This window comes from Manduca sexta, chromosome 26, assembly GCF_014839805.1.
Source record: "Manduca sexta isolate Smith_Timp_Sample1 chromosome 26, JHU_Msex_v1.0, whole genome shotgun sequence".
Classification (NCBI taxonomy): Eukaryota; Metazoa; Arthropoda; class Insecta; order Lepidoptera; family Sphingidae; genus Manduca; species Manduca sexta.
This window is the reverse complement of record NC_051140.1, coordinates 8,241,256-8,257,367: the sequence shown is the minus strand read 5'-3', so window position 1 is coordinate 8,257,367 and position 16,112 is coordinate 8,241,256. Positions and strand designations below refer to the sequence as shown.

Here is a 16,112-nt window from a genome sequence, read left to right as displayed (position 1 = left end):
CGAATCAGCCAAAACCAAGCTCTCAAATGACATCTTAAGCTTTGTTTATTAAATAGTTCAATACACCAAATTTCTACTTAAGATGCTACTCAAAGGTGAGATTGATTTATTAATACGGCTATACGAGTTATATATGTGGAAACCGCATCGTACAACATTTAGGTTTCCTGATGGAACTAGTTAAAAAGGATACCAGTAATACTGGTAATGCGAATGACAGAAGAACACGACAGTAACTCACTGTTTCATATCTTATTGATATGAATGAGATCTTGAATAAAACATCTCGTAAAAGCATTAACATTTATTTGGAGCTGGTTGAAATTTATTCATTCTAGTGGAGCATAATAAAATTGTAACCTGACGACTTTCATCGTAAATAAGACTGCTGTTTTAAAGTTCATAAGTATTATAGATAAAATAGTTATTCAAATAGTTAATTTAGTAGAATAATTAAATTACGAAGTATCAAAACTGGCCAATATTGACTTGTATGCAGTTATTGTAAATATAGTTATTCAAATAGTTAATTTAGTAGAATAATTAAATTACGAAGTATCAAAACTGGCCAATATTGACTTGTATGCAGTTATCTATACTTATAATAAATCTGTAGAGAGGTCAATTCTGTACATGAAATATATTTCCAAAATAACTGTCAGGGGGTGATTAGGGATCGATACTGATGCCAAAAATGCAATTAGTAAAATTTTTGTCTGTCTGTCTGTCTGTATAACCGGTATAGAAACAAAAACTACTCGACGGATTTTAACGAAACTTGGTACAATTATTTGTCATACTCCTGTGCTGGTTATAGTATACTTTTCATCACGCTACAATTAATAGGAGCAGAGCAGTGAAGGGAAATGTTGGGAAAACGGGAGAAGTTACTCCATTTTTTAAGCTTCCGTCGCGTGTGCAACCTTAATGGTTAAAGCTACGCAGAAATCATGTATGACGGAAATGTTCTCCTTAAAATTATGTAAAAATATCCCACGACAGCATATGTCTATCTTTTATGGTTGACTCACAATAACACTTGTAACTCCCGATAGCTTAGCAGTTCGAAGCTTTCTCATTATATTTGTCTACTCTTACGTTTATAACACTCTCAGTCATCCTTAATTAAAAAAGTTAACATTATTAAATATTCCATAAAAAAGAATCATAGAAATCGGTATAGAAACACCAAAGTTATACATGAAATACGCTAATAATAAGCCATCACGTGTGAATACTGAATCATGCTATAAGCTTCCTTCGATTTCACCAGGATCCCATCATTAGACCCTAACCGGACAATTGGACCATCTGCATACCACCATACATTAAAAAAACATCCCGACAAATTGAGCACCTCCTCCATTTTTGAAGTCCGAAATCCACGCGGGCGAAGCTGCGAGCGGAAGCTAGTTGTAAATATAATGTTCAATAATTTGTGTACAAGAGCCTTATTCTCTATGCCACACGGTATTTTAACAGTGCGTAACAAGCACGTAACTCACCTCGTTTTGTTTAAGACAATAGAAATTGGAATATTGCCATAAAAAATATCAGTCCACGCTAATTTCATGAAGATAACGTGACATGGCTGAGTTACGCCTTTACAATGTTATAGAGAATAAGGGCCATTATGAAATAAAAAAATATATTACAGATTAATTCATCGTGCAAACGCTGTTATTTGCAGCACAAAAAAGACAAAATCATGATTACGAGTTTTTAAACATCGTTTCCATACAATTGACATGGATTTGACAGTTGTTTTAGTTAAATCGCAAAATTAGCGCATTGCCGCCATTTATGCTGTCCTCGTCTGCGCGGTGCTTTAAAATACTTGCATAACATTAATTATACTTTTAAAATAAATCTATAACAACACTTTAATACAAGATCGACACTATTTTTTATGCTTTGTAAAAAACTCTAATATTTTATTTTATTGTAACCATATAACGCAAATTCTTTATAAAATGTGAAATGATATCAATCAAATTGAATGATTAATTCTTTGTTTTAGAAAAAAATATGCATTTCATCTACAATTAAATTAGTTTGATCAAAATCCATATTTGATGAACTAAAACTGTGCTTTAGGTAGTTCATTTTCAAATTTTTTTACACAATTATGTATTTTAAATGGTTTTTATAGATTTCGGTGGACAGTAATTACTTCTTTTTGTGGATGTGTTAATCTATTGGAATCGTTTTGTTCCTAACATGGATGATAATTGCGAACGAACTTTTTCCTTTTTCTTTAGTATATCGAAATTGATGATCCGATGTCGAACAGCCCATCATTATTCTTATTTCATACCATGACGCTAATTTACATCTCTCATCTCTCAATTTGTATTGACATCGGGCGCACTCATCGATATAATACGTAGTACGTACTAGATTTGGCGTTCCGAACATTCACTGTGTTCAACTGATTTGAACTGATATCCATTCAAACTGACTTTAGTATGGTTAATATTGACAGTTTGTGGTTGTGTACGGAGTGGCGCTTGAGATATAAAAACTCGATTGTAAGTGTAAACTTGGATTTTAATAAAATATTAGTCAAATAAGTAAAATTATTTGTTGTTCAAGTGAATAAATGGGTTATAACAGTGACGTTTTGGTTGCTAATTTGGTTCAGATTTTGAACAAATAGTTTATTATATGGACGGTCGTGTCTATAGAATATACGTCAATGGGTGCACTGGATTGAAGTCGTGATACTATCAGTGGTACTGTAAGTACTATCAGTAGTGTAAAAATATTAGTTTGTCTCTAGCCAAGACGAGTTTCTATGGTTTATACACGCCTTTTCCCAGTGTAGGTAAAGGTATAAGTTTCGTACTAGTTTACAACCTATTTTAAGACCCATCTAATAGGGGATGAGATTATGATCTTCCATTATCATCACATGAAGTCCACTGCTGAACATAAGCCTCCCCTAAAGATTGCCAGATGAACCTATCAAAAGCGGCCTGCATCCAGCTTATTTATAGGACGTTTATCAAGTCGTTTATCCGCCTTTCAAGTTGACAGCCGATTTGCGTCTTTCACTGGTTACAATTCCAGACACCGGACTGAGTCTAAGCAGAAAACCTCAATACCACATTGTGTAATCGAACCTGGGACGGCAGCAGGATATTCGTTTGTGTATGCAACACAACGCTGAAGCAATAGTTAAGTTAGTTTTTGGTAAACATCCATTATGTCTCTTTCGGACTCAGTCATTTGATCCTTATTCGATAGAAAATTGAGATATTGCTTATTAAATTTATCATTTTGTATTCATTTAAATATTTATGGAAATATTCTGATCTATTTCTAAGATAATTTTCGCCCGAAAATGGTTTATAAGTATGAAATATTAACTATTAATTTAGAATCTCTGTTAGGCCTTATAAGTTGAGGCATCCGTTTTTGTCCGTTCATCTACGATGTACTTTATGTATTTGGATACTATTGACTTAATTAAAAAAATAGCAGTTAAAGTCACGCCGGTCTTTCCAAAATAGTAAATAGAAACGTACCTAGTTCACTTATAGAAATGCTTATATCTGATATGATCAGGACAAAATTGGTTATTTCATGTCCTAGTGCTGCTATGGGTGTTTTCTAATCTTACTATTATGAATGTGAAATTTTAAAAATGTTTTGATGCTCGTTCACTTGTAAGGAATACACGCAGAAGCAACTGAACGGATTTGGATGAAATTTGGCATATGCGAAGACCATGTCCTAAATTAACAGCCGGGCTACTTTTGGTCCTGGTAATTTGCTTTCATGAAAAATAATAGTTCTTTTTAATCATATTCTATGAAATAAATGGCGTTGGTTTTGTGTAGTGTTTAAAGGACTGGTGAAGCAGGAACGCGTGAACAAAGCTGCGAGCAATACCTACTTTGATATAAATTTGAACATAAGCATCGATCTGTGGAGCTCAACCGTTAGACGACTTGTTTGTGGTTAGTTATGTTTTATTTGTGGTAAGACAACATGAAATTACGATTAACTTGGACGTTAGGTGTTAAATTGAGATCTGATAAAAAATAAATAGTTCAACATAAAAATTACAGCTTATATATAAAGCTAAAGATTATTATATATAGCTGTTTATCTGATCGCGCTTATTTCATGCATCTCCTCGCATAAAATATAACGTGTTTATGAAATCGGAATACCGACTTGTATTAAAACATTATTTTGATGGTCTGTTGGCATAGATTTTTGTGTATTGCTTCAGTTTTGCTATGACACCTAATGCTATTTATTTTAAACAGGCGTAATAACAAACTGACTTCCTATCAAGAATATTCCGATTTCTTACAAGATTTAAAGATTAACAGTCTTATAAAATTCACAGCTATGCTTAGTTAAAACACAAATTTACTGGATCAGCTGTAAGTCAAAACCCGCCATCTTGCTTCTTAATAAGGTTTAAACTAGGAAACCGGTGATGTTTATGACAGCTATTTAAGCAATTCTTAAAAATTAGAAAATATGCTGTCTATCTCCCCTAATGCGAAAATGTATTCACCGTATCCAGGTACGATTTTGTTAGTCCTGAAAACATGCTACGGCTAGAAAAATAATGCAAAGCAAATAATTTATTTAAAAGAGAGTTGAATGATATCATATCCATTTATCAGCCTTATTATGAATACAATTTGATACAAATATGGTAAATGATTATAGCAAGGTTTAGAGGAGCGTGGGCCTAGTGGGACGTAACGGTACTAAACGCGTAAGGAGCCAGTGACTTGTATAACAGTCGTGTTAAGTTACTGTATCTGTGAGAACTTATTCCGGAAATTTAGTAGTTGCCTTGATTGTTTTCCTTAAAATATATTGAAAAGACTTGCGTGGACAATTTTCTGATGCAATTAGGAACCATAAATATTATTTAACAATTTGAATGTTAAATGATTTTCAATTTCTCTAAATGTTAAATAATAGTTCACTCGCATTAGTTATGTACTTTATCAGCAAGAACTTATTCCGAAAATTGAAGGGACTTACTTAGTCAATTTTGATGACATTATCAACAATAAATATTTTTAGTAACTTTAATGTTAAATTATTTGCAATTTCTGTAAATGGTAAACAAAAATCCACTCGCGTTAGAGTTTTTATTTTATTGTACTTATTAGTCTCGTAGTCTGGGAGAGACTTATTGTAACCTCGTAATTTTATCAAAATTTTAATATAATATATTTGATTTATAAATGAAATTTAGTCTTCAACTCATATTCACTATTAATACTATGAGGACACATAGTGCGCCCGGATTTTATAGGTTCGTGTTAGAATATTTCATTTATCCTTCGAAGAGATGGTCTTATGACTGATTCTTATTCTTGCATTGAAGTGAAAGAGTTTATTAGGACTATCATAATGGTTGTTCGGAATATATTATTTTATATATTGAATAATGAATTAGTATGGGCTGTGTTTCGATTTTTTTTTATTGGTAAAAGCATGCTTAATATTTGTTCTTAACTTTAAGGATACATCGGCATGAGAGAGAGGTTAGACCACATACCCTTTTCCCAAGACCGCACAAAATAACTCACACATATTTTTTGTACTAAATATATTAAAATTTAATATTACCTATATAGAGAAACTAAGATAAATACAATAATTTTGTTTTCATTAAAAAGAAGTTACAGATTTTATTATTAATTACATACAGTTTTATCTCTTTAATGCAAACTATCTCTTTCATAAACATATATCTATAAAATATGTCTACATAAAATAAGAAGTCTTAATTTCCAAAAATATAATATTGATATAAAAAGATTATAGTTGCTCAATACGATTAAACACTATCAGACTTACAGATACTTGTATATACTATGTTATTTCAATTTATATCAATATATTAAAATTACATTCATTTCATTCTAAACAGTAAGTAATATTTGCATCACGTCATGTTTGCGCTCTTTATTCTTTCCTTTCCAGTAGTTAGGCTGACATATAATAGACAATAGCTCCTCTTCAGTCTGGATTTCTGGTCCAGCTTTTATATCTTGTTCGACAGCATTTAATTTTTTACCTGGTTTTACATCCGAATTTACGTTAATTTCTTGATTAATATTGAAGACGTTACGTGTAATATCAGTGTCATTGGCAATATCCTTCCCTTTATCAAGCCTCGTGTCGTCCCGATTATTGATAGATCCTCGTATATTAACTATAACAGTTGGTTTGACTACTGTTTGAGTTTCGCGATCACCCATCTGACTTTGTCCCGCCATTGAAGTTAAAAATGGAATGACATCTGGTACATCATCCAATTCATCATTTTGTTTGATTTTATTCTTACCTCCCGGACGCGAACGTTCCTTCTTTAATATTTCTGTTTCTTGTGATTTGTTACCGTTTACCATAATTATCATATCTTCCTTTGGATTTTCTTTACCTTTTCCTTCGGTAAATGTATTTTTTATACTTTTCGGGAAACGATACTGTAGTGGAGGCATTGCGATTCTATCATTTCTTCGAGGTAAAAAGTCAGCTTCATTGAGTAGATGTTGGAAGTTGTCATAACCATATTTTTCATAGCTGGTGTGCGTTAATTTGTTTTCTTCGTTATCATTTATTTCTTCAGGCGTTTCCTTGTGAAACAAGGACGCAATGAAATTATTAACGAAGGAGAATTTTTCATATTTGTTGTCTATATCTCTATTTTTTATTGGATTGCCGCTGCATAATATAATCATATAAGTCACGCATATAAAACACTGCATCTGTAACACAAGAAACATACCTATAAAATATTATTTCTTATTGTATATTAAAGACTGCCTTCCTAATGTATTAGTAGTAATTATGGATTGTAATCTGGGTTTTGTGTTTGATTGATAGGTCGAGAAACACTTTATTTGTTCGTAATGGACTCCCAAGAATATGTTGATGCCAACTAGGCGGCAGACCGTAGAAAGATTGAAAAAAAAATATTTAATACAAATAAATGACATTATTGTGTACCGCATTAGTGTAGAATAAGTACAGCAGTAACCAGTAGGTTATGGAGTAACCAATGGTACAGCAGTAATCAGTAGGTTATGGAGTGTAGGAAACATTGCACAAAAGGTTTAATATAGTTAAAATGTTTAACAGAAGCATCGCGAACGAACTATCAAACTCCCGATAAATTACAAATGTCTTTGTTTTATTACTTGTATAGTTGATTTATTAAGTGTATTAACATACATTATGATGATTACTATAACGTTAATAATAATAATATCAGCCCTGTATTATAAGTATACTTGACCACTGCTGAGCACGGGCCTCCTCCACTACTGAGAGGGATTAGGCCTTAGTCCACCACGCTGGCCTAGTGCGGATTGGTAGACTTCACACACCTTCGAAATTCCTATAGAGAACTTCTCAGATGTGCAGGTTTCCTCACGATTTTTTTTCCTTCACCGTTAAAGCAAGCGATAATTCACAAAGAATACACTCATGATTTTGGAAATGTCAGAGGTATGTGCCCTTGGGATTTGAACCTGCGGACATTCGTCTTGGCAGTCCGTTCCACACCTAACTAGGCTATCGCCGCTATAATGTTAATGGTTACGCTGAAATGATTGCATTATCCCGATTCCCGTTATACTGATTCATATTTCGAGATTGCCGACGGAAGTCGCGTTTACCTAAGATTAATTACAGAAAGTCCAAACGAAATTCCTAATTAATTCAGAATACTTTCGTCACACTGACCTAAAAGGTCATAGTACAGCTGTCTATGAAACAGTTTAGTTTTATTTAAATATTTGAATAATAGAATTGGTAATTTAATAATTTATTGGTTGCGTGACCATTTCAACTGATTTAATTTTGTTATTTACATCAATAAGATTCCATAATATATGCTTTAACGATGTCGATGACATAGATAATTGTTTTAATAACTTATAAACAATATTATACATGTGTGAAAAACTTATGGAAAGAAGTCCGTTCCAGACTTGTAATGCGATGACTGAATATTATCTTGTGTTCCGTAACATGTTTGTACTTTATTTACAGGTGGTGGCTTGTACTTAGCTAATTAAGCTATTATGTATTTTTTATATTTAAGAGATATGTTTTTAGCCCTTTCGAGAAATAATATAAAAAAGACAAATTTAATATTGTTATTATATACTTCTCTCGAAATTTTCAATCACTATTTTAATGATTAAATTTATGATAGTTATAACGGAGATGAGTGTTGGATCGTCACTACGTCTTATTAATCATGAACACATGGATATATGATCACAATGTATTTCGCCAATAAACGTTTTAAAACAGAAAAATATCGATAAGAAAATCTCGGTACTGTTATGCCGATATTTTATGAGTAAAAAAAGTTCACTGGCCAGTTGAAAGCGGTAGTTCAGCTATGCACCTCCGCTAACATTTCGATGATGACGTATCTATTTAATTTATGTCATTACATTATCATAGGGATATTTAATTATTATACAAATTAAAACTACGCATATCTAACGACATTACTGCTCTAATATATTATAAATTTGAAGCGGCGATAGCCTAGTTGGGTGTGGAACGGACTGCCAAGACGAATGTCCGCAGGTTCAAATCCCAAGGGCACACACCTCTGACTTTTCTAAAAAATCATGTGTGTATTCTTTGTGAATTTATCGTTCGCTTTAACGGTGAAGGAAAAGATCGTGAGGAAACCTGCACACCTGGGAAGTTCTCTATAGGAATTTCGAGGGTGTGTGAAGTCTACCAATCCGCACTAGGCCAGCGTGGTGGACTAAGGCCTTAATCCCTCTCAGTAGTAGAGGAGGCCCGTGCTCAGCAGTGGGCAAGTATATAATACAGGGCTGTTATTATTATTATTATTATATATTATAAATTTAATAGATGCTTTTTTTTATTTAGTATAGACGCAAATAACGGTAAGAAGGATAATATCAGATCAAAATAGCTACTATACGTTTAAGATACTAAATGAAATAACAGTCCACTTACTTCTATAATGCTGGAGAGCGCGCAGTTCACGTTAGCCGAGGGTTTGCGCACGAGTGCGAGATGGCACCGGGAAGCGATCGCCGCAGTTGACTGAACCCTTCTGAACTTACCACGCGGGATCGTAAACGTCTGGTATACTGGAAAAATATATTTATTTCCCACATATCTATGAAACATCAATTGCTGTGCGTAAGTATCGCAAAAAATCGAAAATGACTCAACAATAAAAAAAAATTGTACACCTTAATATTGGGGTAATTTAGGAAAAAAGCTAATTAGGAAAATCCAAAGGAACCGGCAAAAATATAAAATCGAAAAGGTATTTTGTATGGGACATGCCTCTTCTAGTTTCAATTGATGGTGCTACGAATAGTGGCTATATCGTTTATAAAAAAATACAATTATTTACCAAGTAGCTTTAGGCTGCGGCTCCCACCGGGTGAATAGTATCAAGGATAAAGTGTAACCTATGGCATTGAGGAACAGCTTCTTATAAGTAAATTTTCAAAATACGTTTAGTAATTCCGGAGATCAGCGCTTTCAAGAAAACTTTACAGCTTTATAAGTACAGATTTTAGGTGGTGTCTAGTTCAACGGATGATCTAGTTTTAGAAATATGAATATTAAGACTAGCAAGCTGCTCGTCACATGGTAAATGGACTCGATTGCCTTAAGACAATAACAAAGTCAAAAAGTTTGAATTACTAAGTAGTGCATGACAATACCAATGTAATGTTATAAACGCAATCGGTTGACATATTGTGAAGAAAAATAATGCGCGGTAATAACTTTGTCTACAAGGTCTATTAAACTGGCACAGTATAGTTCCCGCTGCTATTTAGCAGCAGAATAGGTCAGTGTTCGTATGAAACCTGTCTAGACGGACCCTCACAAACAAGAGAGTTTCTTGCACCTACTATGTTTTAGTTTCTGCACCACTCTAGGTTGCTAAGCAGATAATACTTGGGATTTAAGTCCGCCTTCACATAATATGTATAAAGTGCAAAAATATAGACTAATTTAATAAATAACATCACTATCTTTATAAGTTAACAGTTTTATTTTCGTGGAAAAGTTTAATCTTTATAAGACTACGAATAATTAAAAAACTTATCGGTCACATCTCTATGCTTGTGGCAACTCCTTGACTTTTGTGGTACAAATATATGTAGCCAGACATAACCAAGATGTAACTGCCAATTTTGAGCACCATAGCTTTACCTTTTTTTTAAATACAATATCTTTGAAAGTTCTGTGTAGTGTTTTGCAATTAAAATATGTCCTGGGTATTAAATAATTGTTACTTACCATTAGACTTGACTTGTAATATTTTAGAATTAAAAACTGCAAGTATATCTCTATTGTGGGAAATAAAAGAGGAACTGTAGTTCAAGATCTCTGGCTAGAATTAAACAGCAACTTGTCTTGTCGGGAACTACTAGATTCCTGACGTCCGGAACTTTAGCTAGGTTTACAAACGACATAAACGATTGTACGTGCTGAAATGAACTTTATAGTAGAAGATACAAGAACTTGTAAGAGTGAATATAATGTGCAATGTTTTTGCTTCGAATAACGATTTGTGCGTTTACTATTAGGTACGCAGAAAGCGATATATTTTTATCATTTTTCCAATTCTTCTACTAAATGTTCTTTGGATAGACAATACACAGAAAGTGGTGACATACCTCAAATTTCTTCCTCGAGTTTTTAAGATATTGTTGTGTGAGTATTTGGAAACGATTTTTAGAAATTCATCCCATAAGAGGATGTAATTCTATCGACATACGGTTAGTATAATGATTATACGACTTTAAAACAATCTGCTATATGAACAGCAGTTCATATAGTATGTGGTATTAATCTTTTCTACGTAATATTATTGCAATAAATGAATAATTCGCCTTTATTAGGTTAATTCTCTAAGGGTAATACTTATTTATTTAGAACTCAGTTGTGTTTGATTTTATGAAATAAAAGACCTAAGATTTCCGGGATACAAATACTTTATATGCTAGATCAACATAATATAATTTTTGTGCAATATTTCAATTATATTCGTTTAGGGGTTTATGCGTTTACTTCTATCAAACATCCAAATTTTCACATAGTATGAGTGTTAAGAAGTAAAATTTAAATGAATTATTATTTTATTTAAATCTAAGAATATTAATTCATAAAATTATAACAATTGATGTCGGATACTTGTGAAACAGTTCGCACACAGCTGCTACCTAATCTTTGATGTCTCATCTTCTCCCTGTGACCGTCCTGAGCCGAAATTCATAACCCGTTAGTGGGTTGCTCTCAGCACGGTCACTTAATTTTTAAGGGTTGCGAGAGCCTAACGCCCGAATACTCAAACGCCACTTAAATATTTAAGATGGCCTCACGAATTTAAGCATTCGTTACCTTTGAAATTGGTATACTGAAACGTCACTTATTTCCTAACCTTAAATTTAAGGCGACGAAGGTTTAAGGTCCGCTTATTGATTCAAACGGTATTCACAAACCTTGCTTAAAGTTTGACAGCTATTTAAGGCCGCCTTATATGGCTGTTAATTGAGATTAATTTGAGAGTGCTTGCGACTACTCTCAAATCTTTACGCTAAAATATTTATTGTTGTGTTAGTTGTTATTATATTCTCTTTCGATTTAATAAAATGTCTTTTTCTTCACTATCATCACTGTCTGAAGAAGAATATAGGGTCAATCGAAGAAATCGAGAGAAATTAGACACTTTCGAAGAGTATTTATGTTCATTAATTCAGGAATTGTCCTAAATTATGCTTTTTAATTCAGGAATTGTCATTTCAGCTATGTTCATTCATCATATTGATTTAAACTGGATATTGATCCAGCCTAGCCGGTCATAAAAAGAAATACCAGATATTTATTGCCCTTTGTTTCTTTACCACAGGCACCTATCAAAGGGTCATCTGGGATATTTTTCATGTGTAGGAACCTACGGTACATCATGGTGTACTCATATCATGGAACTAGTTGTGCCTGCGCTCATATCATGGAACTAGTTGTGCCTCTGCCTACCCCTTCTAGGATGATTAGCTTTATTATATGTGTATGTAACAGTTTTAAGGGAAATAAATTTTATTGAAAGTCAACATGTCTGAATGAAGAAATATTTATTAGAGAAGCAAGAAGAAACTTTATTGTAATTATTATATTTTTTAATTGTAATTCTTATACATCAGAGATATAAACATTACATTACAGACATTTTGCTACACATAGTACATATATATAGATATAAGTACAATATGGTACATCATATTGTACTCATATCATGGAACTAGTTGTGCCTCTGCCTACCCCTTCTAGGATGATTAGCTTTATTATATGTGTATGTAACAGTTTTAAGGGAAATAAATTTTATTGAAAGTCAACATGTCTGAATGAAGAAATATTTATTAGAGAAGCAAGAAGAAACTTTATTGTAATTATTATATTTTTTAATTGTAATTCTTATATATCTATATATATAAAAATCAATTGCTGTTCGTTAGTCTCGCTAAAACTCGAGAACGGCTGAACGGATTTATCTTATCTTGGTCTTGAATTATTCGTGGAGGTCTAGGGAAGCTTTAAAAGGTGAGAAAAATTCGAATAATTGCCGGGAAAATCCTCAAAATAGCATTTTTCTATTTCCCATACAAACGTTTTCTAACTAATACATAGAGTCAATTTGAGCTTTATTGCTATTGTATAAAGTTCACTGTTGTCTAAGCAATGTAGGTGTGTTCCTAACATCAAAGCAGTGTGCGTTGGAGCACAGAATATAATAATGTAATGTCGCGTTCTGAAACTCAACAAAAGTGATATCGCGGACCCGACTAAATTGAACAGTCACAAAATTTAATATATCATTAGTTATTTGGTTGGCTTCACGATATTATTTCTTTTGTTTTACTTTAAAATGCATGTTTTCGTTATGGACAATTTTTGAGCTACTTTTGCATATCTATACTTATAATAAATCTGTAGAGAGGTCAATTCTGTACATGAAATATATTTCCAAAATAACTGGGGGTGATTAGGGATCGATACTGATGCCAAAAATGCAATTAGTAAAATTTTTGTCTGTCTGTCTGTATAACCGTTATAGAAACAAAAACTACTCGACGGATTTTAACTTAACTTGGTACAATTATTTTTCATACTCCTGAGCTGGTTATAGTATACTTTTCATCACGCTACAATTAATAGGAGCATAGCAGTGATGGAAAATGTTGGGAAAACGGGAGAAGTTACTCCATTTTTTAAGCTTCCGTCATTTCGTGTGCAACCTTAATGGTTAAAAGTTCCTTCGATTTCACCAGGATCCCATCATCAGACCCTGACCGGACAATCGGACCACCTGCATACCACCATAAATTAAAAAAAACATCCCGACAAATTGAGCACCTTCTCCATTTTTGAAACCCGAAATCCACGCGGGCGAAGCTGCGGGCGGAAGCTAGTCAGAGATATAAACATTACATTACAGACATTTTGCTACACATAGTACATATATCATGGAACTAGTTGTGCCTCTGCCTACCCCTTCTAGGATGATTAGCTTTATTATGTGTGTATGTAACAATTGTAAGGGAATTTAATTTTATTGAAAGTCTGAACATGTCTGAATGAAGAAATATTTATTAGAGAAGCAAGAAGAAACTTTATTGTAATTATTATATTTTTTAATTGTAATTCTTATATATCAGACATATAAAATTTTATTACAGACATTTTGCTACACATAGTACATATATATAGATGCCTGCAGAAGTCTATTTCTTGAATAAATTATTGATTGATTGATTGATTATATATATCACACAAGAGAACCCACGGCCTCTCACTTCACAGCCGGCTACTCGCCCACAGCTCACTGCTTGTGTTCCTCACGAGAGCTGCCAATAAAACAAATATATTTTTAAAAATTATTTAACAAAAAAAAAAACATTATCAGCCACATGATATCCATTGCTGAACAAAGGCCTCCCGCAAAAATTTCCAGATTGAATGTCAGAAGCAGCCCGCATCGAGCAATGCCCTTTTTTCTTAATTCGATGGGCCTCCAAATAAATCCAATACTTACTTTTTGACTATATCCAGCAGTTCTTGTTTTTCTATTTAGGTATAATTTCAACCCCTTTTTTGGGTTTTGTTATTTGCAGACTCCATTGATTATATTTATATAAAATAGAAACTTCTGTGGCAAGACACGAAATAAGAATTATGTTGTTAACAAAGAGAAAATAATCACTACGATTTAATTGTTGACGAAAATTTGACAGATACAGAAGTTTTTTTTTTCTAAAGTGACTAATGTCAATACTGATCATGCTGCCAAATGGCAAGTATAAATAAGTTGGAATGTATTTACTACATCAATGTTGAGAATTTAATAATTAAAAATCATTTATAATTAAACTGCGTATTACGTTATTTGATTTTTTTTTATGTTTCATAAATTATGCTGCGTGAAACGACACATTAATATCATATTATTAAAATTATGTAAACGAAAACAAACTTTTTATAATCTATAGCAAATTAACTGCTCCTCAACTGAGTTTTCCGTAAAATCTTTAATGTACGTTTGAGAATGCCATTTAAATTAAGTAGCCTGTTAAATTTAAGTAGGCCTCAGACAAGTTGGTTGGTTGAGTAGCGTTTCAGTATTCGGGCGTAAATCTCTCACCCAAAAGTCTATTGTGTTTGTATAAGCCGAGCCTTGTCAGGCTAACACACGTATGTCATAACTATAAAAAACACAGTTTATATGCTTACACACATAGGTCGGTCGGCAATAAGAACCTTGATGTACTAGATTTTTTAATAGTGTCGTTGACCACAAAAAGTAATGGGATACCTAAGGAAAAGTAATAGGACACAAATTAGCGATTTTTGGGGTTTAGTAACTCCAAAGGAACCATTATAGTTTCACTTAGTTGTTCGTTTGTCAAGATCTTTTTTGTCAGGAACGCGTTCGGCTGTCATGTTGAAACTTATAGCAGATACTCAGCCTATGGTCTTTTTCAATTGTAAAAATATAAAATTTGTAAAAGATATGACTGTTTATGATGCATATTTTGCGATTTTACAAGGGAAATTGTTAGGATATGGACGGCAATAAAACAGGCTCTTCTATTATTTTACCTTTATAATTTTATTCTAACTTTTACTTGTTACATTAAATCACTCGTCATCCATCTTGTATGTATTTTCCTAATTAAACCAAAGAGAATTACCATAGCCAACATCATCATAACGTAGACAGCAAACGCGGTAAGTACAAAATCACCATTTTAACACACCTCCTTGATTTTGTAACTTAACTACAGTACAAGTTTACATAATTTTAATAGACTACTAATTTCAAACTAACCAAATTAAATTAACATTAAACACTTTATGACATCAATCAAAACATTTCACAACTAAACATTTTCTTCAATAAACATTACAAATTAAACATGAGTTTCATTTATACCTCATCATCATTTCTAACCCCTAGCAAATATCTGAATTTTTTATGTTTAGCTTTACAAAGAGACTTTGTTAAAATGTCAGCAATTTGTTCCTCAGTATTAATTTTACATACATTAATTATACCTTTCTTTTCAAAGTCATGAACAAAGTGATAGCTTATATCAATATGTTTAGAATTTTTACAAAATTTACCATTTTTAGACAAAGCAATGGCTCCAGTATTATCCTCATAAATTTTGATACAGTTAATTACTACATCTAAGTCACTTAACACTCCCTTTATAGGTAGCACCTCCTCAACACAATCTGCTAACGCATAATATTCAGCATGAGTTGAAGCCCTTGAAACTATTTTTTGTTTTTGTGATTTCCAAAATAATGTATTTCCATATACTTTAATGACAATTCCTGTGGTGGACTTTCTATCAACAATATCTGCCCCCCCAATCTGCATCAACATAGGCATCCATTATATTCTCATAATTTGCATTATAGTTTAACTTAAATTTTCTGGTGTTATACAAGTATTTCAGAACACGTAGAGCATATTTATAGTGAGTTTCATCATAACTGTTTTGAAAACGACTTAGATAGTTCACAGAATAAGAGAT

The 16,112-nt window shown here is 32.6% G+C and overlaps 1 protein-coding gene across 1 annotated transcript; it reads right to left on the bottom strand.

Moving 5' to 3' along the window:
* Positions 1-5,805: 5,805 nt before the first annotated feature.
* On the bottom strand, positions 5,806-9,071 carry LOC115453506. Its single transcript, XM_030182203.2, has 2 exons — positions 9,004-9,071; positions 5,806-6,758 (listed from the first exon to the last, which is right to left on the bottom strand). Exon 2 carries the CDS (start codon positions 6,756-6,758, stop codon positions 5,910-5,912), a length of 849 nt encoding a protein of 282 aa, XP_030038063.1. The 5' UTR covers positions 9,004-9,071; the 3' UTR covers positions 5,806-5,909.
* Positions 9,072-16,112: the final 7,041 nt, after the last annotated feature.

Bases quoted from the DNA above. Each gene is read 5' to 3' on its own strand.
- LOC115453506 (XM_030182203.2), bottom strand. From the start codon at position 6,758: ATGCAGTGTTTTATATGCGTGACTTATATGATTATATTATGCAGCGGC.